A 25,914-nucleotide genomic window follows, 5' to 3' on the forward strand; every position below is an offset into this window, starting at 1 on the left:
CTTCAGTGTGTTGAATACAAAGCATAAGAATCCTTGGGTTTTAAGGAAGATTCATTTATATTCATGTGAGGTTGCTTTTCCTCCTCTAAAGAAGTTAAAATTAGATTTTTACCTGAATTAGGTCATTTAATTTTTGTCATTTTGCCCGTTGGTGCAGTGGTTAGACCTTTTGTTCTAGAATCGAGTAGTAAGGAGTTGAACCTTATGTTGCATGTTCAAATCCACTGTTTGATGCAGTGACCAGTTTTCGGATGAGACAGTATAAACCGAGGTCCTGTGTCGCAGTACATGCTAGCACGAAAAAGATCCTTAACTGCTCAAAGGCTGTAAGTGCCGAGTACAGGTCTAAATTTACAGCCCTCCACAGGCAAGTGGTGGCGTCTCAGTATGAGTGAAAAATTCTCAAAGGGACGTTAAACAAACAAACATTTTTATTTTTGTCATTACATTAATGATGCCTCTATGAAATATTAAAAATTTAAGGAAGCTCTAAACATCTCACTAGTGCTTATATTTCATGGTAGTTTTATTTAGTTGGAATGGTTTGACCGAATGATTTAAAATGGAGCAAATGGAAATCTACAGTAAATGCTTCAGTTTAAGGTAGATTAAAGTATCCTCAACATAATAATTGACCAAGATAAAGTAATTGAAACCATTTTTTGCATGTGTTTTCCCAATGTAGGTAAACAACGGTGATTTCTTTTCATTAATATTTCCACTGTCTATGATAATTTTTCCCGGAAAAATTATGGCAGGTACCCTTTATTGAAAATTAAATAGAGAAACTCAATATGTCCACCTTTATTCTGTTGAGGATTATGCCAGACGATACATGTACCAAGGGGAAAACCAGACACTGGGATTACGAAACGGTCTTTAGACCTAAGTCAAAATTTTAGTTTTTCATAAATAAATATACATTACAGTGACACTTAAAATGAAAACTAACAACATAAAGGAAAACAATTTTTGGATAAAATTTCAAATTGCATTTGTTTTCTAAAATAAAATTTTAAGAAGATGGTCATAGAGCCTAAGCATTTGTGAGAATGAATTAAGTGTTTTAGAAACATATTGCAGAATCGTGTTAGAAAGTGAAAAGGCAATATGTGAAATATATATCATTCCGTTTTTACTAAATCGGATGTGGCAAAAGAATTAGGACTACATGAACAATATGTTTAATATGATTCCAGCAGACAAGGCTTTTGACAATATCGTCTTTGTAAGGCTCATTAATTCTACATCTGGAAATCCAACGTATACTCTCAGTTCACTTTGTAAGGATGAAATTCTTCAAAATCACACTTCAGTTTTTTAATTTTTTTTAAAATTCCAGTCAATGAAAGTCAGTTCGGTGTACCCTTTCTATACTGGTTTCCTAAACTTCATATAATTCCTATAAAGATACATTGCCGACTCCAACAAATGCTCCACCAAGCCACCATCTTTACTCCTTACAAAAGTATTAACTGCTATGAAGGAGAAACTCCAGACTGTGCTACAGCATATTCGAGAAGTGTAAATCAAATGTGGATTCTCAAAAACTCCGAAGAACTTTTAGAAAATTTAAAATCACACAATTTTTTAAAAGTCAGTAACTTAAACCTGTGACTTTTCTACCCTTTATACAACCATTCCTCAAGATAAATTAAAAGCTAGGCTTTTTGATGTCATAGATAACTACTTCTTTAAAAAAAATGGAACTCATATAGTGATTTGTCATCTGCAAAATTACTTAGCAAAATATCACTCTGATTCTGTACATAAGTATTTTGAGGCTGATATTAAAAGGACGATTGCGTTCCTCATTGACAACATCTATGTAGTCTTTGGAGACCAGGTCTTACAACAGTGTGTCGGAATTCCGGGGACCTAATTGTGCTTCTTCATTAGCTGATTTTTTTTTAATTCCAACAAACCAGAATTTATTCAAAAACTTCTACACTGGAAGAAGAAAACACTTTTTCTTTAATTGCTTGTCTATTCTTTGGGGCATGGGAAGCGTCTTTGAATTTGTATTCCCAAATAGCGTAAGTCGAGGGAACTTTAAACGTGACACGTTATATGTCTTCCTATAAATGGAATCAAATTTGGGTGTTTCGACATCGCAAACTTTGAACTTCGCTCCAATGGGCACATTGAGACAGTTTTGTTTATACATATACACAAATTAAGTGCAGAAGTAAACCCTAGGGGAACGGTGTTTTTAAACGTTATAAATATAATATTTGGTCAGTTCTGTGAGAGAAAATTGTCATGACAGAGCAGGAGAGGAAAGTTGTGCCAAAGGTCAGTGTCATTACATATTACATTGTAATTAATGATTACACTTAAAGAATGGCTAAGATAAGTGGTATTACAGATAATACTTAAAGAATATAAAAGATCATGTTATAGATTACGCTTAAAAGAATGCTTATTAGAATACTTCATACATGTTTACAGATAATGCCTAAGGATATTGTCAATACAGATTACACTTAAAACTGTCTACACTATACCATCACGAATGCGGAAGCTAATAGCGCTCAAAGTTTTTATAAGGTTATAGATTAATTACAAATCACTTCAAAAATATCAAAATGTAATGCAATTGCTATTACCAGAGAAATGACATAACAGATACCGGCTATGGAAAGTTGAAACATTTATAGATAATAACATGCACAACACTAAATCATGGGGTCTAGTTTTATGCCGAATTCTTACATTATATATCGTGTTGAAATTTATAACATTTTAAAAACACAAAAAACTTTTTGGGTGGATGTTTATTCCTAGAATGTATTTTACTCTGATCAGATTGTTAAATAAAAATGCACTGAAAATCTAAAAATATGTTTTGTATCTCTTTTTTCAATTACGTATACCAACAATGGCAAAAATAAACACAAAAAAGATTCTTTTTATATTACTTTTAATTTGCATACTAAGCATTGAAGTTCCTGAGCTTTTCTTTGCAGCATACAGTTCAAACACGTGTCGTGTTTCTGAAATTAAGCGACATCGACACAGTCAAAGAACAATTTGCTGCAGAAGTTTTCATTGAAAGTAGATGGCGGGAAAAATCTCTAGACCATGGAAAGGTATTTTAGGAATATGTCGACATTGAATGTGATGGCGATGGTGTTAAATGTGTTTGTAGGGGGGATGGGGTGGACAGGAACTTCTATTTCTTTTATTTTCTTTTCTTTAGCAGTGTTTCATGCAGTATCTAATAAAACTACAGAATTTAAACCCCAGGATATCCTAACAAGCTCTCTCTCTCTCTCTCTCTCTCTCTCTCTCTCTCTCTCTGAAGTATAATTATGAAAATAACACAGATAAATTATATTTAACGTAAAAGCGGTCATCTTATGAGGGAACGCCTTTCTGCATTACCAAGATTAGAGAGGTTAATTCTGGATTTGAGATAAAAGTGACACAGATACAGTAGTCACCACACACGGAAGAATGCCCTTATCTGATTCAGCTTTTCTCACTAACAGAATGAATTCTGAACCAAACAACATTTTTTATCCTTACAAAATTTTACTATATAGTTAACTAAAGTAAATAACATTGATACTTTAATTTATGAAACTTTACTCAAGACCTTTTTTTTTAAATCTAGGGCTTTATTATTTCTTCAAATACTATGTAAATATTCATGTAGTATTTCTTTTGTAATATCAAGAAATGATATGTAAGACTGGAAATATAACAATTAGAAATTCATAGTAAAAATACTTTGATTAGCTACATGCAAAGTTAAAAATTTGATTTACTATAGTAAAAACTCTGATGCTTTTGCTAACTATAGTAAACTATAGTTTACTATAATAAAGCTTTTTTCTTTTCTTTTCTTTTTTTTTTTCTTTCTTTTTTTTTTGTTTGTTTGTTTGTTTTGTTGTTGTTGTTGTTAGGGTATTTTCAAACGTAGAAAAATAAAGACAAGATAAAGAAAAATAACTGAAATGCATATCAAATACAAGGCCATAGTAAAGTTAATATTATGAAATCTGCATCTTCGCTAGCCAAAGGTTTCTGATACGCTACTCTCCTCATAAACCCTTGGCATACGGTGCTGACAAAAGACGGGATTGTTTTCGTCACGTGATCACGATTCTTACCAGGTTCGCACAGATTGCGTCATCGACAGAAATAAAAAGCGTATTTAAAAATATAATGTTTTTAAAGAATAATTAACAAGAAGGTATTGAATTATGTTAATTTGTTATTTAAACATGTTAAAATGCAAATCTACATCTTCAGTATAGATTCTTAATCACATATTTTGCACGTAGCTTAAGATATTGGATGACACCATATAACTATTCATAGAATGGCATGTTATCTTACGGATCGTTGTTTGCTTTCGTTTTTCATTCCCGATATTAAAGAGTCAAGATATATCCCGAACGCAAATATCGTCATTTACAAAAACAATTTCTGATTGGTCGAATGATGTCGATCAACTCCAATCACAACTTGAGAAAAAAATCCCAACTTTTTTTAACATCGTATGCCAAGGGCTTATGAGGAGAGAAGCGTATCAGAAACCCTTGGCTAGCGAAGATGTGAAATCTGTAGTATTCTTAGTTTGTACAAACCTTATAAATTCTTTTTGGACAGGAAAATGACAACATGGATTTTTCAAAATACTGGAATCCCAAACTTCTTGTTCAGAACGTCATCTCGGCATCGAAAGACAATGTTTGGAAAAAGTTGGAATTTGGAAAAAATGGCGAGGCTTTTATTGTAGAAAAAAGAAGAATTAAAGGAATATTTACAGAAAATTTGGAACTTCAAGATTTTCCATTTGATCTACAGGTAATGAATCTGATATCAGCTTTATATAGTAAATACTTTGGCAGTAGAAGAATTTTTAATTCTTTCTTGCTTTTCGCTTATTTCAAACCTTTCATCTCTTATAAATTTTTATTTTTTTAACTGGGTTGACGTACACTGTAAATACAACATTTACATCATAATAACTGTTGATTTACTTCCACCCATTTTATTCCAAATTTACAACCTGATTCTCCCACTAATGTAGTTGTATGTTCCCTTTTATTTATACCATTTCTTTTTGTAGATAATTCTATTGTTTTATAATTTGTGTGTGCATGAAATTTGCAATCATAAAATATTTATAAAAAGTTTCGTGGTTCTAGCAAAGTTCACAGAAATCTGGTTGTACATTATTAAGATTCAAACTGTCATTCTGGTTTCCTTTGTTAATGCATTGTTTTTTAATTTTCTATTTCACAGGACCTGAGCATTGTGGTGACGTCTGAACTCTCGGAGGAGGAGCTAGAAATTATAGAGGATGCCGAACACTTGAGTTCCATCATAGTTTCCTGTTTTGTGGACGAACAGGTACTTACTGTTTCGTTCACTATATTTTACAGTTTATCATGGACGCAACCATAACTTCTTTTTTTTTTTTTTAATTTTCTATTAATAAATTTAAAGAATTTTTACACAGACAAAAAAAAAATTACATTAACCTTCTCATGATATTTACTCTGTTTAAACTCATTCTTCAAGTCTTAAATTTCTTTAGCGAACTCGTAATTTTGTAGGTTTAGTTTTCATACATTCATTGAATTTTTTCTCTTGTAAATCATTTCTAATGAACTTATTTCACTTCAATATTTCATTAAAAATTTGAAGAAGAAAAAAACAATTAAAGTCTATCTTGTTATTCGGTTTTTTTTTTTGTTTTTTTTTTTTTTTTTTTTTTTTTTTTGCTTTTTTTGCTTTTTTTTTCTTTCTTGTTTTTGTTTTTTGTTTTGTTTTGTTTTTGTTTTGTTATTTTTTTGGGGTTTGTTTTTATTTGTTTGTTTTTATTTGTTTGTTTTGTTTTGCAGGAATGGGAGTTAAGGGAATATGTAGAATCAGAAATAAGAAAGGTGTCTAAAGAGTTCACGGGATCAAAAAACGTGGTCTACCCGTTCCTCGTGTTTAAAGCTCTAGCTATGAGACGAGCTGGATTCTTCGTCTGGAATATCATATTGATAATGGTACGTAGAAACAAAGCATCGGATTCCTTTTATGAATGTCTTGCGCCATGTTTTAAATTAAGTCTTCTTACTGGCGATTTTAGACCATCATCAGTTCTTTGTCCTTCGCCACGTTTGCTGTTGATAGAGATTTGCCACAGAACCGACTTCAACTGGCCTTTACCTTGACCCTCACAGGAGTCACGTTCAGATTCGTAACCAACCAACAACTTCCTAAGATTTCCTACTTAACAAGACTGGTAGGAAAGCCCAATGTTTTAAACATTATTATCTTTAACAAATTTTTAAATATCGAATTTTTCCACACAAACAGGAGTTTTCTCATTTTTTGTAGGACAAGTACATTTTATACTGTATGATTTTTAACTACCTAATCACGGCCTGGCACGCCATTGTAACTCTAATTCCGGACAGAGGTACCCAAGCCGACTGTGATCTTTACTTCTTCATTGGTTTCGCGGTCTTCTACGCTCTGTTCCATATCTTATTTTATGCCATATCATTGAAAACGGTAAGTGCCCGTATTCTAAAACACTTTCAGTATTTTTTGTATGCTTTTGTCACTTTAGTCATTAATTTTCATTCAAAATTCTAGAGATATTTTAAAGTCAAGGAAGTTCACCAAAAAGAGAAGATTTACCAGGTATATATATTTTTTTTACAAATCAAAACTCGCACGTAGAAATTAATTTGAGTATGTTGACATTTGAAGGAAACGAACTACATATAAATACACTTTTTGCAGGAAAAAGCAGAGAAGTTATTTGGAGAAAGTTGGAGACGAAGAAAAAAGAGTAAACTCAACCGTAAAGGAAGAATTGCAGCGCTGCCCTCTTCTTTCCCGAGTTTCTGATTGCAAAATAATGAATATCTTAACAAATTTTTTAATTTCTACTGTTTTTATTTGAATTTTCAAACAGTATTACATACTGTGTATTATATTCTGTTTACTTCATGATCTAAAAGTGTGCCATAACATAGTTGTAAAAACAAGTGTTATGAAGTCTTGTGAATAAAAAAAAATTAAATATATCATCAGCTTTATATTAACTTAATACTTATGCATATTGATAAATCTACGGAGTCATCAACAGGTCCTGCATCTCATAAACATCATATTTAGATTTTTACCATTTTTTTTAATAGTATACAGGCAGATTTTTGCGACCTAAATGTCTGTCCCACTAATGTATCTAACAAGAATTTTTAATTAAATTAAGACTTTTTTAAAGCATAAATTGTTCTGATTTTATATCTCGCACTTCATTTCGAAATGGATTATAAAAAGAGCTATAGTACTGCATTATGCATTTAAAATACGCATGCAAATACAACCTTGAACTTACTGTGCAAATAAAAATATCTAATTAATGGCATAAAAGCATGGCTCTTCAAAGGGATTTTTTTCGATATTGTTTATTTAAAGGTTGTTAAAATCAATAATGTTTGAAAAGCAGTCGACTGGAAACTATCTAATGACCAAAGTTCCATATCTTTATTCTTCGGTACACCATGATCGGTTCCTACTGAGCTGTCGTCTGCTAGATGGCTGTCTCTTTTGAAAATGGAATCAGCAAGTCCAACAAAGGTATGGACTTTTGTTACTGTATTCGATGATACTAATATCTGATTTTAAGTTTTATTTATTTCCGGGAAACTTCAATATTGGCATTGTATAGATTGGTGCCTGAGATCAATAGACACTGCTCTATGTTTAATATTGCAATGCATACTTTCAGTAATTGTTAAAAAAGAAAATGAAATGTGAACTCGGATTGCATTGTTCCAATTTTACGTTCCTAAATGGAACTAGATTGATAGATATTAAAGAAATTTAATTGCATTATTCTGTTCTAAAATATCCATTTGTGCGATTAAATAGAGTCAGACCTAAATGAACCTCAGAGAAGCGTGATGAAAAAAATCACCCAGAAACATCTTATTGCAAAACATGTGATCATCATGATGCCTGTTTACTGATCAAACATTTCTATTGAATACCTACAGAGGACAGTTTACATGCGAGTGGTGTTCATTCGACTGGACAATGTGGATACTTTGAAGGAACAGTTTGACGGTGACGTTTATTTCCGGGCCAGATGGCGGGAACCCAAACTAGATAACCTTAAGGTAGTGTTAAACTTCTTTCTGCTTAAATTCCGTCAATTGATCAAAGACAGACAACTCCATTAACAAATTTCATTTTCTCCCGTTTAATTAGGAAAAGCAGTCAGTTGAGTATAAGACTCTCTGGAATCCTGGCATTTCCATCAGAAACAAAGTCTCAGAAAAATATTCCAAAACCTGGTATGAGACACTGGTGGTAAATGGAGAAGCTTATATAGTGCAGAAATCAAGACAGAAGGGGACATTTACAGAGAAGTTAGAGCTCTACGACTTCCCATTTGATTCACAAGTAAGAAAGCCTTACATATGTCACACCAAATTTACAGAAATTAGCTAAGCATAGTTCTACTGTTGATAGACTAGAGGCATCAATTTTAAATTGCAATTAAGAAACGTATACTAAAGTGAACGACGTCAGTCTATTTTAAGATTCATTTAAAGACTATTTTAATCTGTTTTAGCTAAAGTCAATGAATTATAGTTTATGATGATAAACTAAAATTGACACACGTTTATGATAGTTTCGCAATTAGTTTAATAACTACATATAAGCATTTATATTTATCACCATAAACTATCATTAACGATTATTGACAGGAAAATATAGTTTCTTTAGCATCCGTAAAATATGTTTAACGGTAAAATGTAGTTTAAGGATGTTTTTAACTTTTAAAGATAGTTTAAAAACAAAAATTAAACATTTTACATATGCTCAGTAAAGTACAGTTTAAATAATTATAATGATAAAACTGATTTTCAACTTTGAAATTAAAATTATGTTTAGCTCATTCTTGTGGATTTGACGTGTCTCACGTATGCAGTATTATGGACATTTTTATAATTTGCATATGAGATTTTTTTTAAAGAATTAGGATATCATTGTAATAATAAATTTTACTTTTCTGCGATTATATTATGATAAATTATATCCTTTAAAAATTAATAAAAACACATTTTCATTTTAAATTATAATTTGTAAGTCATGTTTAAAGGGGCTTGGACACAGATTTGAAGTTAATATTTTCTAAAAATCATGACTTATATGTAACGAAAGCATTCACGCCGAAATATAATAAAACTGTGTTAAGAAACTTCTCTTATCTGGAAATTATTAAAACTACGAATTTCGGGCAGCGATTGTTTGACACTTTTCTCACATATCCTGACACTTTCAGGAAGTAAACTTTATCCTTAATGTTTAAGAAAAGTAGCAATTTTGTTGAGTGTTAATGAAAAATAAAACTAAATTCCAGAAAATCAGAGTAGAAATGGGAGAAAGCAAAACCAGCTCACCAGCTGAATTGTCAGTCTGTGCTCAGTGATGTTTGCAGAGTAAATTCTAAGAATATTCATATTAATTCAATTCATTAAACTTACGTTGTTTTTTAATAAACATGGAAATTTAAAATGCAAACAATGCAACTGTTTCCAGGCCCCTTTAATATACAATTATATTGTCTCCAGAATTTGAACATATGCTTCACATCCTCGCTGCCCACCTCTGAGATAGAACTGGTCGAGGACCGAGATAAACCGAGTGAAATAGGCGTCTCCTGCTACATACACGCCCAGGAATGGGACCTCGAACCCTATATTGAGTCAGAGGTCACAACTGCGGTCAACGAAGAAACTCACAACCCAATCCTCCAAATCCGAGGTTTGGCCAGCAGAAAATATTCCTTCTTCCTGTGGAATATTATAATCATAATGGTGACTATAAAAATATTTGTAAAGGTTATATTTAGAATTATGCTATAATGATTATTTCAATGTTGGAATATTTTTATTCTAATTCCTTTACTTGCATTCTGAATCCTTTAATCAAAACGTATTTGTCCTGATTGAAATTTATATTCATCATAACATTTCATGTATTTTATTATTACTGTAGACTTTGATTGGGTCCTTACCAATAACCACATTTGCCATTGACCGGAATAATCCACAACGTCGTCTTTTGCTAGGTTTTATTTTAGCCTTAACTGGAGTCGCCTTTCGATTTATGGCCAACCAAAGCATTCCAAAAATACCTTACCAAACTCTACTAGTATGTATTAATACAATAATAATAGGTTACATTAAAACAAAATGTTCCAAAAACGTTTAAGATAAATAAAAGAACCATAAATTATGGAAACTGTTTACAATATTATCTTAATTAAAACTATCGTAGCTTATGATGGTAGATAAGAATTCATTTTACAATAGTATGAAATTTTATATAAACATTTTTCAGTATAAGTATTTTTACGTATTTTTTTTTTTTTAGCATAAATGTATTTTTTTTATTAATGTTAATTTCAACTTTCACATGTATATCAATATCAAGTATGGTATATTTATATAAATAAGTTTAAATATTGTTAACAAGTGTGTGCTTGTTTTTTTTTTTTTTTTTTTTTTTTTAGGATAGATATTTGTTAATAAATATGTTTTTTTTAAAATAAATAGCTGTTAATTAATATGGTTTATTTGATAGAGATTTATTAATAAGTATGTTTTTTTAATGTATTTTTAGGATAGATATTTGTTAATGGGTTGTTTTTTTTAGGAAAGATATTTATTAATAAGTATGGTTTTTAGATAGATAATTATTAATAAGTACATGTATGTTTTTTATGTTTTTTAGGATAGATATTTGTTAATAAGTATGTTGTTTAACTACGTTGTGAGTATTTGGCACATCGTCGTTTCGCGTTTTGACGATGACCGAGATACACAGGGCACTATGGACCTCTGGGCCTTCGTCGCTACAGTCATCGTTTACATCGCATATCAACTCACATTTATGGTTATCGTGGCCATCAAGGTACTGACTTGTGTTGTTGTTATCTGTAAAATTCAATTTACTAGTCAATAAAAAACATTGCTGTTGCATTTACTCCAACTCAAAAAAATTGAAAATGTGCAATATAATTAAGTATCCGATTTAAATAAAAATTATATGATCATAATTATAGTAATACTTATATTTCCAGAATTGAAAAAAAAAACAATATTTTTTTAATTCGCTAAAATATTTTTTTTCTATAGTTTGCTAAAAGAGTTTTCCAGAATGAATTGTAAATTGTTCACTGTAGAACAGTATATAATTATGAGTTTTCTATACTTTTACTCTTAAGACATGTAGAAATCTTTCATGAAAAATGAATATACACATGTATGTATGTGTATGAAATTTTAAGAAAAAATCTTTTAATATCATTTTAGTTATTTACTTTTATTCTTTTAGATTTTACTAAAAAAGAGAAAAATTGATGAAAAAGTACAGATTTATCAGGTTTGTTGTAAATCTCGTTCATTTCTATTTATCTATCACCACTTAATTTACAATTTTTATAACAACATCAGTCACATTTTTACATTTTTCTTATTTGTATTAATCTTCCTATATATATATATATATATATATATATATATATATATATATATATATATATATATATATATATATATATATATATTCTTTTATAATTAGGTATGTACTTTTTCAGTATATTTTTGATTTTTGAAAGGATATACTTTGTTTCCTTTTGTAGAAAAGTTTACATGATGCAAATTCGTCAGAACAAGTAAAAAATCCTAATAAGTTAAATAAACTACAGAAAAGACAGACTGTGGCCAGATTTTCACATCTTATACTTAAATCATCACAAGAAGAGAAGGAAAAGACAGAGTGATTGAAAAGCTACACAACCAAGAGCTTATTTTGATTCGTTATTTAAGAATATGACAGGATTTTATGTGCTTAGTGTTTGATATAAACTATATAATTATTCAATGTTTATTTTCTTGTTTTTACATCTTCGAGAGGATTTTTTATGAAAAATTGATGAATAATTTTCCCCCCCTTGGAAATAAAAAGCTTGGGAATTTTCTATTTTATCAATGTAAAAATATATTCTCATTTAATTACCCTCAAAAAGCAATTTTCAATCTAATTCAAATTTATTAGAACTTACTTGTGAGTTATCATCTTTTTCCAATGGAATGGAAAGAGTTGATGATGCCCAAAATTTCTTCTGTTTCCTTTATCAGTGAAATCATTTGTATTGCTCATGCGCACCATGTGATGGTGCAGATAGACTTAGCCCTTAATAATCTTACTGCACTTTGATAAACTTCTAGCATTCCACATTGATGTCTATAGGCGCTAAATCGTGAGTTTTACTGCAAAACATTGACGTCATGAGCTCTTAGGCGCCATTTTATCGACACCAAAGTACATAGTTTAATCACTATTTCAATTTAAATATTAGACATATCACTCCACGTTCATTTATTAATGATTATTTAATATGGATGAATGATTAGTTAACTTCATATTTCCCACTAAGGAAGCCCACATGTCATTATATGCCTCCCTCAAAACACATGTTAATTACAGTGGGTCCAGTGGCCGAGGCAACTAGAGGTTTTCAGGTGGTTAGATGTTTCTACAGATAAAAAAATATTTGCATCTGTAATTTCTAATATAGATGTAATACAATATATGACATAAAATAAATATATGATGTTATACATCAATTATTGTATACTTCAATAGCATTTAATACTTTAAAGACGAAGTTTACATAAGGATTATAAAAATTGTAGTCATGGGATTCGAAACACCACACTCAAACGACTCTGTTGAGTTTTATTAATTCTCTTATCAGGAATATCAGAATACATATAAAGGAGGCTGGGGGGTCAACAAATTAACCACAAATTAACCACCAGATTTAACTTAATTTTTCAGATATGATATCTTAAGCTGTCAACTATCATTTGGCAAAGAAAAATTTCAAAAATTTTAGTTTTAAAATTTGATCATTTTCTATATCTTCATATGGAGCTCTTCTTCTAAAGGAGATCAATATAGTCTAAAAATGGCCACAACCCCCCAGCCTCTATAAGATATGTGCCCTTGCGGCACAATTTTTCATGGTTAGTTATCTTGGTAGCAAAAATGAAATTAAAAGGACTTGAAGTATCACTCAGAGCATTATAAAAACCTGTTATTGCCTTTGATAATTATATTTTAGCTCCATATTCAATGAACTTCTTTTATCTATAACCTTGCATTTGGAAACAACAGTAATAGTATCATACATTTGCACCCAAAACATTTTTGAAAATTTATTTATTACTGACCCTTTGATTCAAAATTTGAGTGACATTTCCCTTTAACCAAACAGTATAGAGGTTTTACACTGTAAGGTCGAATACTATGCTTTATGTCTATAATATTGTATAATAAGACAGAGCTTAACATTGAACTTCTCTATCAAACGTTGAAATTACTGATTATGTAATATACAGGTACATTTTCCATCAATTTGTTCATGAAATATGCAGATAACAAACAGTATTCAAGATCAAATGTCCATTAAAACAATATATGTCGGGAGCAGAGCAAATTAATGACCTAACAATTATAAAACGTCAGACAAAAAACGTCAGACAACATTCGATTTAATGATAGATTGAATTTGCTGACAAAGTCATTGTATCGACCATAGAACTTCCGAAATGTGACTTCAAACGAGATTGATGATATCCATGTTTCATCAACTTGTTTGTCAAAAGCTTGCCTCGTTTTAGAAATTGTTCGTACATAGAGCATGATCTTGCATATCGAATCAACTGGGAGACATAAACTCCATATGCAGGTGATAAGGGTACATTGCTACATAAATAAGGGAAGTTGACGATAGAAAAGATGTAGTCTTCTCGTTTATCATAAAGTTTTGTTGTTAGAGTTTAATTTTAACGTCTTTTTCTAGTAAAATATCCAAATATGAAACGGACGGTTAGACTCTCTGATATCTTTTATATAGGATATATGGAGTCGACACATAAATGAAAGTATAACTATTCGTAATTGATAATACGTCGTCGATATATCTAAATGTGGAGTTAAAGGCGACAGCAAGTGTTTTCTTCTTCTCATGTAGAAGTTTTTGATTAAATTTGTGCTTCATATGAATTTAAAAATAGGTCTGCTAAAAAGGGGGTGCAATTGGCATCCATAGCAATTCCGACAGATTGTTGGAAGATTTGATCTCCAAAAACTACATGGATATTGTCAATCAGTCACTCCAGTATCTTTTAATATCAAGTTCGGAGTACTAAGTACTTTCAGAATATTTCTTAACCAAATAATTTTGCAAATGACCAATGGCAAGGTAAGTAAATTTACGATTTCCATTTTTATGAAAATCAACTGTCTATGATGTCAAAAAGCATGGATATATATATATATATATATATATATATATATATATATATATATATATATATATATATATATATATATATATATATATATATATATATATATATATCAAACGGAGAGATTCATACAGCATGAAGTAAATCAGTGTTTTAAGGAGACAAATTAATCTTGTTTGTAAAACGAGTGTACAATCATGAAAAGTGTATATTGTTGTAGAATCTTACATTGAGAAAAAAGAAAATGAATATATGAACTTTTTTTTCTTTCATTGCTGTTCCTTCGTTACATTCGCCGTTTTCTTTTGACTTATTTTGATAGAAACCCTGAAAAGAGCCTCTTATTTAAGACCTTTCCACCCAATTCTGTTTGAACTTTTGACAATACATCTTGCATGAATATTAAGCTCTTGTTAATGGGGGTTTTATCTGGTTTATATAAGAGGAGCGGGGGACTTAGAATCTACAATGACTTCGTTCGTCGCCTACATCAGTACAGGTAACCCTTATTTTTGCGTTGGTGCTTGTCTTCATAACCTATATAGATTGTAATAATACACAACTACATGTCCTTGGATATATTCTACTACTGTAAGTGTACAAGAATTTTGCTTCTCTTCATATTTGACTTTTAAATAGTTTTTAATCGATGTTTTTGAAATCAACCTTAGAAATTGTTTTTAGAAAAATAGTGCAACTAAAATTTTGCAATTTCCATTAAATATAGTTTTAATTCTGTAGCAAAGAAATAATTTTGTTAAATTATAGTTGTATAAGTAAGGTTTTCAAAGCAAAACGCGTATATACAATATACTTTTTTCAATATAATTGTCGATTTCAGCTTGTTGCAATTAATTATTTTTTATATAATTCTACATGGATTTCATTATCTTTTCAAGAGAATCATGATATCAGTACAATGCCTGAGTGTTATAACAGTCGTTCTCGTCTATATGTCGGTTATCACAGAAGGGCTGCCATTAAATCATGATTCCTCAACACTCATCGGTCAGAGCAACGCCCAATCTTCATCGAAGAGGATCGGATCCAAAACTTTGTTACCCATGGCGTCCCACAAGGAGACGCGTTCGGATTCCTCTGTCACCATTTATTGTAAAACGCCGGAGTGTATCGAACAGATCAAGCTCTTCCTCGCCAGCCACCAAAACGAAGGGTTTGAACTTTTAGGTGGGAGATGGTAACAAAGAGCAAAGAGTCTGATTGCTTGAGAACTTGAATAAAGCCCATTTGAATCTCATTTTTTGTCAGAATACTGTATTCATTGTAACTCTGTTCAACTATTACGTTTATTTATTGGTATATTATTTTTCACAAAATAAAGATAAAAATGACTTGGGTTTAGTAGTAAAAACTACTTGATTCAACCTTAGTTTTTGAAATCGAGAATTAATTATATCGAGAACGCTTTTTCATGATTGAAAACATGCACAACTGTTAAAAAAATTAAGAGAAAAAGATAACCCGGAACAAAACAACAACTCCTAACACTAATAGTCCAACAAATTTAATGTGTCATTTCTAGAAATTCGAAATGGATTCGTAGCCGTTTGGCAGTGTTCTGTTTAGGAATTCCATCAATTGCCTGCATTGCTCTGGACTACACAAAATAGTGACCTTTGATCTCTTCTGATGATCTGGCAGAGAGTCTTTGGAATCTAACATCCGTTTTTGATCATCCTGGTTATATGTGCGCTTTAACATCCTGTTGACAAGTGTTGGTACCCTTTGCGGTTCGTAGTTTCTTTGATAATGTGATCGGTATGGCTGATAGGCATACAACATAGATGTCAGTGCTCCCAGTGTAAATAGGACAATAGGAAGTGATGATGCCATTATTGCTGTGAATGCTAAAAAATTAAAACATATAAAATCTATTGCAAGTTATTAAGTATACGAAATTAAGAAACCTAGAACATAGTTAATGGATAAAGCTCAAATACAGTGATAAACCGTTTCATGAAGAGGTCATATGGGGTTTTTTTGTTTCGGGTTTTTTTTTTTTTTTTTTTTTTCTTTTAAATTTTTATTATTTTTTTTTTTATATTTTTTTAAATACATATCTAACTTATTTTCTATAACCGTAATAATATTGTTTTTGCAAATTGCCTACTCCATATCTGTTGTTAATTGGATTTCTTTAAGAACTAGAGTACTGTGAGCACTGTGCTCACAAAATAATATCCCCGCTCCGATATGGGCATAATGGCAAAGTCCATTTTATGCTGTGAGAAACCCCAAATATCTGTCCAATCGAAATGTAAAATATGAGGTGCACAATGACACTGTGTAATAAGGATTCTGAAAAGGTAACATTGTATAAATACTACATGTAGTTGAGTGTAACATTGAAAATTTTCACCCCAAGAAAACCATTGTCAACCGAGGCGCAGCCGAGGCTGACAATGGTATTCTTGGGGTGAAAATTTTCAATGTTACACTCAACTACATGCAATATTTATTATATTATACTGAAGGTTTAATACAAATAAATATTACAGTGAACTTTGCGCGCATGAATTCTTCGCAGTCAATATTTTTTGGGGGAATTTCACGTCAAGCAATGTTAACTGTTGCTATGCTGGAAGGCATGACTTCATTATTCAGCGGGTATCATAGTGTTTTTAAACAAATGTTCCTTGACAAATCAGATTCAACTAATTTACATGAAAGTATAATATTAAATTCTATTTAGTGGTATAGGAGGAGTTGTTGATAAGAGATGGGTAATGTAGAAAGAATGGCAGTGTTCAGGTTTTACTATGGGAAACCCCAAATATCTATCTGATGAAACGAAAAATGGGAGTTGTGCAATGGTCCGATATGCTAAAAAATATGTGAAAGTCTCATTAAATTTTATACAGTGGTATAGGAAGAGTTGCGGATAAGAGATGGGTACCCACAAGTGATACGGACGGAAAGACATGGGACGTACGGACGGACACCCCCATCACTATATGAAACAAAGATGCCTGTTGCATTTTGCCATTTGTTTGATATTTATAATAGCCAAATGCTAAAGGTTATCGTAAATTGGTTTAGTGTTTTCCCGACTTCTTTGCTTTTTTGATTGCCATAACTATTATGCAGTCATATTTTTGATGATATCAAAGGTTAAACCATAGACCTTATTGTGTTCTTTCATTAGTTCATGAATCCTGATGACATAGGTCACTTGCATTCTTTTTACATTTTAAAACAAAATTACAGGAGCTTAAAATATATTCTGGACTGATTGATGTTGTACATTTTGCAATGACCTCTTACAATTTTATTATGATAAACTATAGCTTACAATAATGAATATATGTTTGTGGTCTTTCGGATAAGTAAAAAAGAACTCTTAAAAACATTGAAGTAAAAAAGAGTTTCGAGTAATTTGAAATTCATTTTATTCTGTTTCCTTTATACATTCTGTATTAGTTTTCAGATGCGATTTTAAAAACCAATATTCAAAATATCATTTTTCAATTTACCATTAGTGTTATGAAATGCGGACCTACTAATATAATTCCTCTTCAACTTAAAAAAAATATTCAAAGAAAAAGTGTCAATTAAGAAATGCATCAAAGAATCACAGTAAATAAAATTTAAAAGTAAATTCTTTATTAACATAAAGTTTGCATTCTATATGCATTTTTGTAACGAAGCATCGAATCATCTGCTTCTTAGCAATAAGTTTTAAGCAAATGACAATTAAATCAATTAACTATGCAGTTAGCAACGGGCAATAATTGAAAGGCACTAAGCAATGTGACATTTACCAGTTCGAAATTGACAGTCTAGTAAGCCATTTGCACTTCCTATCAGGATATCAATAGTAATGCATACGAACCTTGCACCTATGCTAAGTTACCGGTGATGGGGACTGTCTTATTGTAATTTGTAAATTTACCGGGTGGTAGTAAATTAAAAAATTACAATATGACATGGACATAAGAATGTATACTTGTAAGAAATACACCGTTAAAAGAAGTTCGAGAGGTGGGTTTTTTTTTTGTCATGTTCTAAATTTTGAATTTACTAGGTGGAAGATATTTATTTTGTATTTACTCCCACCCAGTAAATTTTAAATTTGAAATATAACATATTTGTTAAAACTTGTTGTGTAAAACTTGCACATTTATAATACTGAAAGTCTATATGTATGGTCATGTATAGATGAATTATTTCAGACTTGGAAGTTCAAGCATTGAGATGCATCAAATTCCATTTCAGTAAAAGTGTATGTGGCATTTTTCAATAAAAAATAAAATCAAAATAAAAATAAAATTAATAATTCGTCTATATTACATTTTTAAAATCTTGTAACTAGGTGCGACATTCATAAATATATCATCGACAGGAATTTTCTGAAAGAGGAGGCAAAATAAATTAAAGTGAATTACCTTGTCCGCTGAGATTCGTGGTCTGTGAGATTGGACTATAATTAAGCACTCCCGGACTTATATACCCCTGTCTGCATGGTCATCTGAAGTAAGGGTTGTCCAGATCCCCAGTTTATAAATGATTTTGTTTTTCTTTGATTCTCAATGCGTCGGCGGAAAATAACTTCCCAATTAACCCTTATCATTAAGTTTTAGTTGACTTGAGTGGTGTTTCTTTCTAAATATAGACCCGGCGTGAGCATTCTGGGGATAGTATTTGATGTTTTTGTTGAACTTAGAGGGATGTTTAACCGAGATTATGGTTTATTGGCGCTCAGATTTTTCTATTTGTGGTCGAGTTAAAGCTTTTTGTTGGTTTGATGCCCTTTCGCGTTCAGCTACGCCTTGTTGAAATGTATATGACACAACATTGCTGGTTTTGGGTGTCGTGTATTGTTAAGGTTAGAATGACTCCGACAATGTCATGTTTTCTGTGTTCTGGAATTCCAGAGGAGATTAAAAATATAATCATTTGTTGTGAGCATTGCTTTCTTGTTTGTAATTTTGTTCCTTGTTTCGAGATTTTCACTCTATGGACATTCAAAGTGAGTACAAACCAGGCCCCAGGATAATGAAGCAATTTTAGACTTAAGTCAGAATTTGTAAGTTTTCTTAAAATTTCATCATAGAACACATAAAATTTGAAATGTTCTTCAGAACTGTCACTCTGACATCTTTTTAATATAAATTTTCAAGAGTCAGTTTATAATAAATATTTATTTCATGATTGACTGAAATTTTGCCTGAAGTCTAAGTATGTTTCATGATCCGGGGCCTGAACATTAAAAATTTAAATACAAAAATTCTCAAAAATCAACATTTCTTGCTTTATCATACTTCATGTATGATCTACATGTATGTATTGTTTATACATCATATAGGACGTATTCGGCTTCTTGCCTGATTTTACATTTTTAAGTCAGAAATATTACAATTTGATTAAAATCAGATCCTAGATCAGTGCCTTTTTTATCATCGACGTTGATACACGAGTACCAAGTAGTAATCGTGAAGCAATAATATAAAACTAAATAAAAGGGTGAAGGGTTTGATTTTAATCAGATTGGAAATATGTTAGGTCTTCCATGTTTGTTTAAATATGAAACGTTTAAACTTAAAAAAAATAGGTTGAATTTCTAAACTACCATTAAACATATTTCTACAATTATCATATGCTGCATGTGTAAATGCTAGAAGTTTACCAGTTAAACGCCTTTAACTGTTTATTGGCAAAACACATTTGTTCTGAGGAATACAACGCAATTTTTTTTTAAATGGTTCTCTAAGGTATCTTCTTTTGAAATATGATTTTAGATTTTATCATTTAAAGACTGATATAAATTTTCAGTTATAATATATATATATATATATATAATTAGTATTTTTTAGAGAAATTGAAAAAAAATTGTTTTGGTTGAAAATAAGACACTTCTGATCTTAAAATTTAGGTAGACATTTTTATGAATTATTGGAGAGATATAAAAATAGTATTGAAATTTTAAAACAAATCATTGTTACAAATATTGATAAAACATGTTACCAACATTTAAAAAGTAGTAGTAGACAATCAAAATTTGAAAAGAAAATGAGAAGAGATTGTAATATATATATATGATTTTTTTTTCAATAATCCTGATTGAGTCTAGTCCGATCTCAATCAAAATCAATACAAAAAAATATATAACTGTTTATCTTATGCAGATGCTACGAAAATAAATAAATTTATTTTATAAGTTCATTTAATCTGTATACCACATTAACAAGCATTCTAGTATTTTTGTGAAATTTTGATAAACACTTCAAGTTCCACTTTATATAAACCCAATCTTGATAAGTTTAATTTTGAATAGGATTGGTTAAAATTTTAAAATAAGTTGTTTTTCTTGAATTTTGTTTCCAATTGATTTTAGAATATATTCGTCTAACACTTATTCTCTATAAGAAAAAAGAGTTTATACACTGATTTAAAAAGTATCATCAATTTTTCTGACATGACGTTAAATTCAATGTTTTTCTAGTAGAATTTTTAAAAATATGTTCTTATGAGTGCGAAGCATGTTGCGTTCAATTTTGTTCAATGGCCCAATGACCATAAATGCCGAGTACCTGTCTTAAAATTTGCAGCCTTCCACAGCTTTTGGTGGGATCCCAATATGAGTAAAAATCTCGACGTTAAGCAAAACACACACATTTATAAACAAAACAAAATCAAACAAGTGAACAAAAATTTTATACTTTTTTGTAAATAATTAAATTATTATAATGTATTTCTTAAAGACATGCATATAAAAATATAGTAATCAATACAATGCATGATGCTGTGCAGAAAATGATTATAAGTGTATTCAAAATGATTACGAAGGTGTTTGTAAAAACATAAGTCTAAATCAGTTAATTGTAACCATTTACTACCATGCTTCTTGGTTTTACTTTTAATTTACAATGATTAATATGCCCATATATTCTAAAGAAACCATGTCGCCTGAATGTAACTTTGAAAAAACAAGAGACCCAAGGGACACATCGCTCACCTGAGCACTTTGGCTAGGAAAAAGCAGAAATCAGTTCAGTATGGTCCCTCTATACTCCTGGGGGTGTCATAATTTGGACAAATTTGAATCTACCGGTACATTACCTGAGGATGCTCTTATATTATACTTACCAATCATGGCTTTGCTGTTCTTGAGAAGAATTTTAAAGATTTTTCCTATGTATTCCTATGAAAAACTTTGATCACCCATTGTGGCCCCACCCTACCCCCGGGGGTCATGATTTGAACAAAATATATTCCACACTACCTGAGGACGCTTCCATATAAATCTGACCAATCATGGCTTTGCTGTTCTTAAGAAGAAGATTTTAAAGATTTTTTTTCTATGTTTCCTATGTAAAACTTTGATCGCCCATTGTGGCCCCACCGTAACCCCGGGGGTCATGATTTGAACAAACTTGACTCTACACTACCTGAGGATGCTTCCACATAAGTTTCACATTTTCTAGCACAGTGGTTCTTGAGAAGAAGATTTTTAAATGATGCCATAATTTTTTCACAAATTCGTAATTATCACCCCTTGGAATAAGGCGTGGCCCTTCATTTGAATAAACTTTAATTCCCTTTACTCAAGGATACTTTGTGGCAGGTTTGGTTGAAATTGGCCCAGTGGTTCTTGAGATGAAGAGGAAAATGTGAAAAGTTTAGGACAACAACGACGACGACAGACAACGGCCAATTTTCGATCAGAAAAGCTCACTTGAGCCTTCGGCTCAGGTGAAGTAATAATATAATTTAACTCTATTTCATTGCAAAAATCATTTTATATCGTATAACCTGTGTTGCTTAACTCGCAATTCGATCTGCCAAAAACTTTTTAGACCAGTGAGGTACAGGTCTGCACCTAATGATGCATTCATGTAGTAAATCATCATGATTATGCTAGTTTTGAAATCAAATTGTGAAAATCTGAAGAATTTAAGGAAAAATCCATTAGGTACAACAAATTATTACCTCTTATTCTGATTAATTTTTATTACCTTACTTTAACATGCCTTTATGAGTTATAGTAATAAGGCAGTGCTTCAATGAAAGGCTTTACCTGTATATTGTCTTTGTGACAAGTAATTCCATGGGACACGATCTCCGTAGTTGGTTGATGTTTATAAAATTTAAAAAGAAAACACACATTTTTAGTTAATTTTGAACTTAGGATTTTTTAGTAAATAAATATGGAATATTTAAGTTGCAATTACAAAAAATTGTCAGATAAGGACTGTATAACTTTCTTGTATTTGTTTATATTATTCATCTTAAAGTGCTAAAAATCGTAAGTAGACCATATGGCCATAAATGCACCTATTAGCTTTCATCTCTTTCTTTTTTGAAGGTGTGATCTCTTTACAATTTACAACTCAATCTTTTACTTCATTTGTGTCATATAACATTGCAAAAAGACTGGCGTTCACTATTTTACATTTTTCACTAACTGCTCTTTTTTTCAATGCTAACATTAAAGTCATGTTATCAAAATTCCCTTTTTTTATCTAAATATCCTTGGATTTGTTTAAATAATCTTTATTTAAGGTCGTTAAGTACTTACTTAGCCATAATATCTCATGTCCACTTACAAAATAGGACAGAGAAAACCTGGACCTCCGATTTTATATCCTTCAAATTGAAATGACCTTCGTTTGCGGAGTATCGTGTGAAGTCCAGGAGAACACTAAGTAAGCCAAACATTGCTCGGACTTTTTTATCAAGTTGAGAAAAGGCTGAGAGATGTTCCCATTGGTTCCAATTGGTTTTTCGAAAGTATCAATTAACATGCATTCTCTGTAAGCACCAAAAAATCTTGGAAACGACATCTCTCCGATTTTGATGAAAGAATGATTGCACTTAGTGTACAAAACGTGGCCCCCGGTAAATTGCGCAAAAATAAAGTATAGAAAATAGCCCCATGAGATAAATAATGCGATTCTTCTATGTCTAAATCGTAACTTTGCAAAATTACAGGAATTAGAAGTCCATAAAAACAAAGAACGAAGCTGTGTTTTGTAAGAGGGGTCACTGCAATTCACGAACCTCCATTGATATTCAAAGTTATTCCGATTTTTAAAGCGGTAATACATGGTGAGCGCATTGTTGCCCAAATTTCTCAAAAGGACAAAAGGTGTATAACTGTTGGAAATTCATCATATTTAAAGGAGAATTTTGGGCAAGCCTGCGCTCGGGGTAAACTTTTTGAAAAAAGGTACAAAACAGCGACCGTTTCCTTCACTATTCACGGTTATTTACATGTCATTGACCTCATTATGACCTGTTAAATATTCCAATTTATCATGTGATTTGTAGACTCGGGTAACTTTGTGAATACAAAAAAAAAAAGAAAAAAAAATCAATAAATCACGTGGCTTTAGCTCCGATACGCAATTCAGACCGTTTCATTTTCAATTGATCAACATCCAATTATTTTTCCTGCCCAGTATTTTTAGTAGTGCCAAATATTGCTAAAATATTCATTATTTGGTAAGTAAATTTAACATTTTTGAATATTCCCAAACTGGTGTTTTTTCTGTAATTTTGCTTATTTTTCTCTGTAATTTTACTTACTAGTATTTTTCTTTTTTTAATTTTCCTCCCCACCCCTTCTTTTTGGTACATTTTTTTCCCTACATTTTTGCTTTGTTTATTTTATATCAATTATGTATTTACGTTGACCTTGATGTAGTGAGAGGGCTAAAATAGGCTGACCCTTCTACTCAATTCCATATACTTTTCTTAAGAAATATTCTTTAAATTAAAACATACATCTATATTGATTTCAAAAGAGTTCAATTATATACTTTTCAAAGGAATTCTTTAGGTATGTATAAAATTCCTCTTTTGGTAAAACCCAGGCCCGTAGGAAGCAATTTCAGTTTTTGGGGCACAGCCATACATTTTCAGTTGGGAGCACTACCAACTACCAAAAATTCCTTGACAAGCAAAAAAAAAAAAATGGGGGGGGGGGGATTAGAGGTAATTATTGAAGGGGCACAAGTGTATGGTAGCTATGTTTTCTATAGTGTTCTTTATATCGGCAAAATAAGGGGGGGCTCCGTGCCCCCCCCCCCCGGGTTCCTACGGCCATGAAACCGATGATAATAGTGGCATCCGACGGATATTAATATTGTTTAGGTATTAGATCCATATTTGAAGACAGAAAAAATAATGATGCTACCATTCGTAAGAAATAATTGACAGATGAGGGTAATGGAATTTTAATCGGGCAAAATGTAATGATATTTTAGTTTTAGTCCTTGGATTTAGGGGTTCGCTTGGGGGCTAAATGAGTTTCCAAGCCATAGTCTACATCTTAACAATAGCATCATTCCTCAAAATGTTTTTGACTGTAAAAATATAGGTACACGGGGTAGAAGTACGTATGGATTGTTTAACACTGGAAAGCTTACCTGGACGAAAAAATAACAAAACAAAACAAACAAGCACATATACAATTAATAAAATTGTTTAAGTGATTAAATATCACTACAGCATCGCAAAAAAATGTTTTGTTTTGTTATTCCGTACACCAGTATTTATTGTACTTAAATACGGAGAGAGAGAGAGAGATTTATATTATTTTTAAAAATTCAATACGTGTTTACATGTACAAGTAGGCCTGGTTTATTTAGTGTTGATTTTCCACGTATACGCCACGTAAATTGCGATCGCAACTTAATTACCCTATTTAAAATAGAAATAATTTCGAAACAAAAGTAACTTGTCATTCACCTGTTGTGTTTTAAGTAAGCTTCTAAATTTTTTTTTATTTACTATATGACATCAAGGATCAACCAGAACCTACCAAAAATGGGGGGAAATCTGGATTTAGGGAGGGAGTACATGTACATCTTCAAGATCCTCCCCCGCACCCGTCTTTCCAAAAAAAAAAAACAAAACAAAACAAAACAAACAAACAAAAAAGAAAACGGCGAAATCCTTGAGAAGTTTAAACATGTTCTTTGTGTTTACTTTTGTGCATATTTTTTTTAATCAAATCGTGCTGAGTAGTTCCCAGAAGCACTGGCGATAACATGTTTTCAATCGATCGATGAAATGCCCCGCCTAATCCGAACATGAATGAGACACAATTAACACCCAGCTCGGACAAGCGCAACATTCCCGAATTAACACCCACTAGTGGGCATTTTTAATTACATTTAATAAAACTAAAGCGCCGTTTTCAATGTGTTTTTTTTTTTTTGCAAGTAATGTACCACACAGATAACAAAATATGGGTTAGGTGTAAAATAATTAAGATTTGAGTTAATTAGATGATGTTGGAGGGGTCCAAAAAAAGGGGCCACGGCAATACTTAAGAAACATTCTTTGCACCACAGGTGCATCTTGGCACAAAACTAGCAAATATGGTGTTAGAAGTTTCACACGTGCACCCGGTTGCCATGGAGACGGATCCATTGAATTTGGCCATTTTTGGCCCTTTTTGACCAAATAAAAACATGAAAATTGAGGAAATGTAAATGCATTTTTATCTTTATGTAGTAAACTCAAACATAAATCATTGTATCATAAGAAAACATCAACTTTTAAGGTATACAGGGCATATAATCGGTTA

At 31.2% G+C, this 25,914-nt stretch overlaps 1 protein-coding gene across 1 annotated transcript; it reads left to right on the top strand.

Annotated features, from left to right (window-relative positions):
* The first annotated feature begins 2,260 nt into the window (after positions 1-2,260).
* Positions 2,261-11,937, top strand: LOC133179430 (uncharacterized). Its single transcript, XM_061314191.1, has 14 exons — positions 2,261-2,295; positions 2,970-3,092; positions 4,621-4,818; positions 5,260-5,367; positions 5,862-6,014; positions 6,098-6,253; positions 6,349-6,525; positions 8,022-8,144; positions 8,236-8,430; positions 9,606-9,851; positions 10,033-10,188; positions 10,771-10,950; positions 11,374-11,421; positions 11,681-11,937. Exons 1-14 carry the CDS (start codon positions 2,263-2,265, stop codon positions 11,819-11,821), a joined length of 2,037 nt encoding a protein of 678 aa, XP_061170175.1. The 5' UTR covers positions 2,261-2,262; the 3' UTR covers positions 11,822-11,937.
* The last annotated feature ends 13,977 nt before the right edge of the window (positions 11,938-25,914 follow it).

The sequence above is a fragment of the Saccostrea echinata genome, unplaced genomic scaffold, assembly GCF_033153115.1.
Source record: "Saccostrea echinata isolate AGI-Se365-2 ecotype Australia unplaced genomic scaffold, CSIRO_AGI_Sech_v1 ptg000004l, whole genome shotgun sequence".
Lineage (NCBI taxonomy): Eukaryota > Metazoa > Mollusca > Bivalvia > Ostreida > Ostreidae > Saccostrea > Saccostrea echinata.

Coding starts and splice junctions, on each gene's coding strand:
- LOC133179430 (XM_061314191.1), top strand. CDS start 2,263: ATGACAGAGCAGGAGAGGAAAGTTGTGCCAAAG. Junction 8,431..9,605: donor ACTTCCCATTTGATTCACAA/GTAAGAAAGCCT, acceptor TATTGTCTCCAG/AATTTGAACATATGCTTCAC. Junction 10,189..10,770: donor TACCTTACCAAACTCTACTA/GTATGTATTAAT, acceptor TATGTTTTTTAG/GATAGATATTTGTTAATAAG.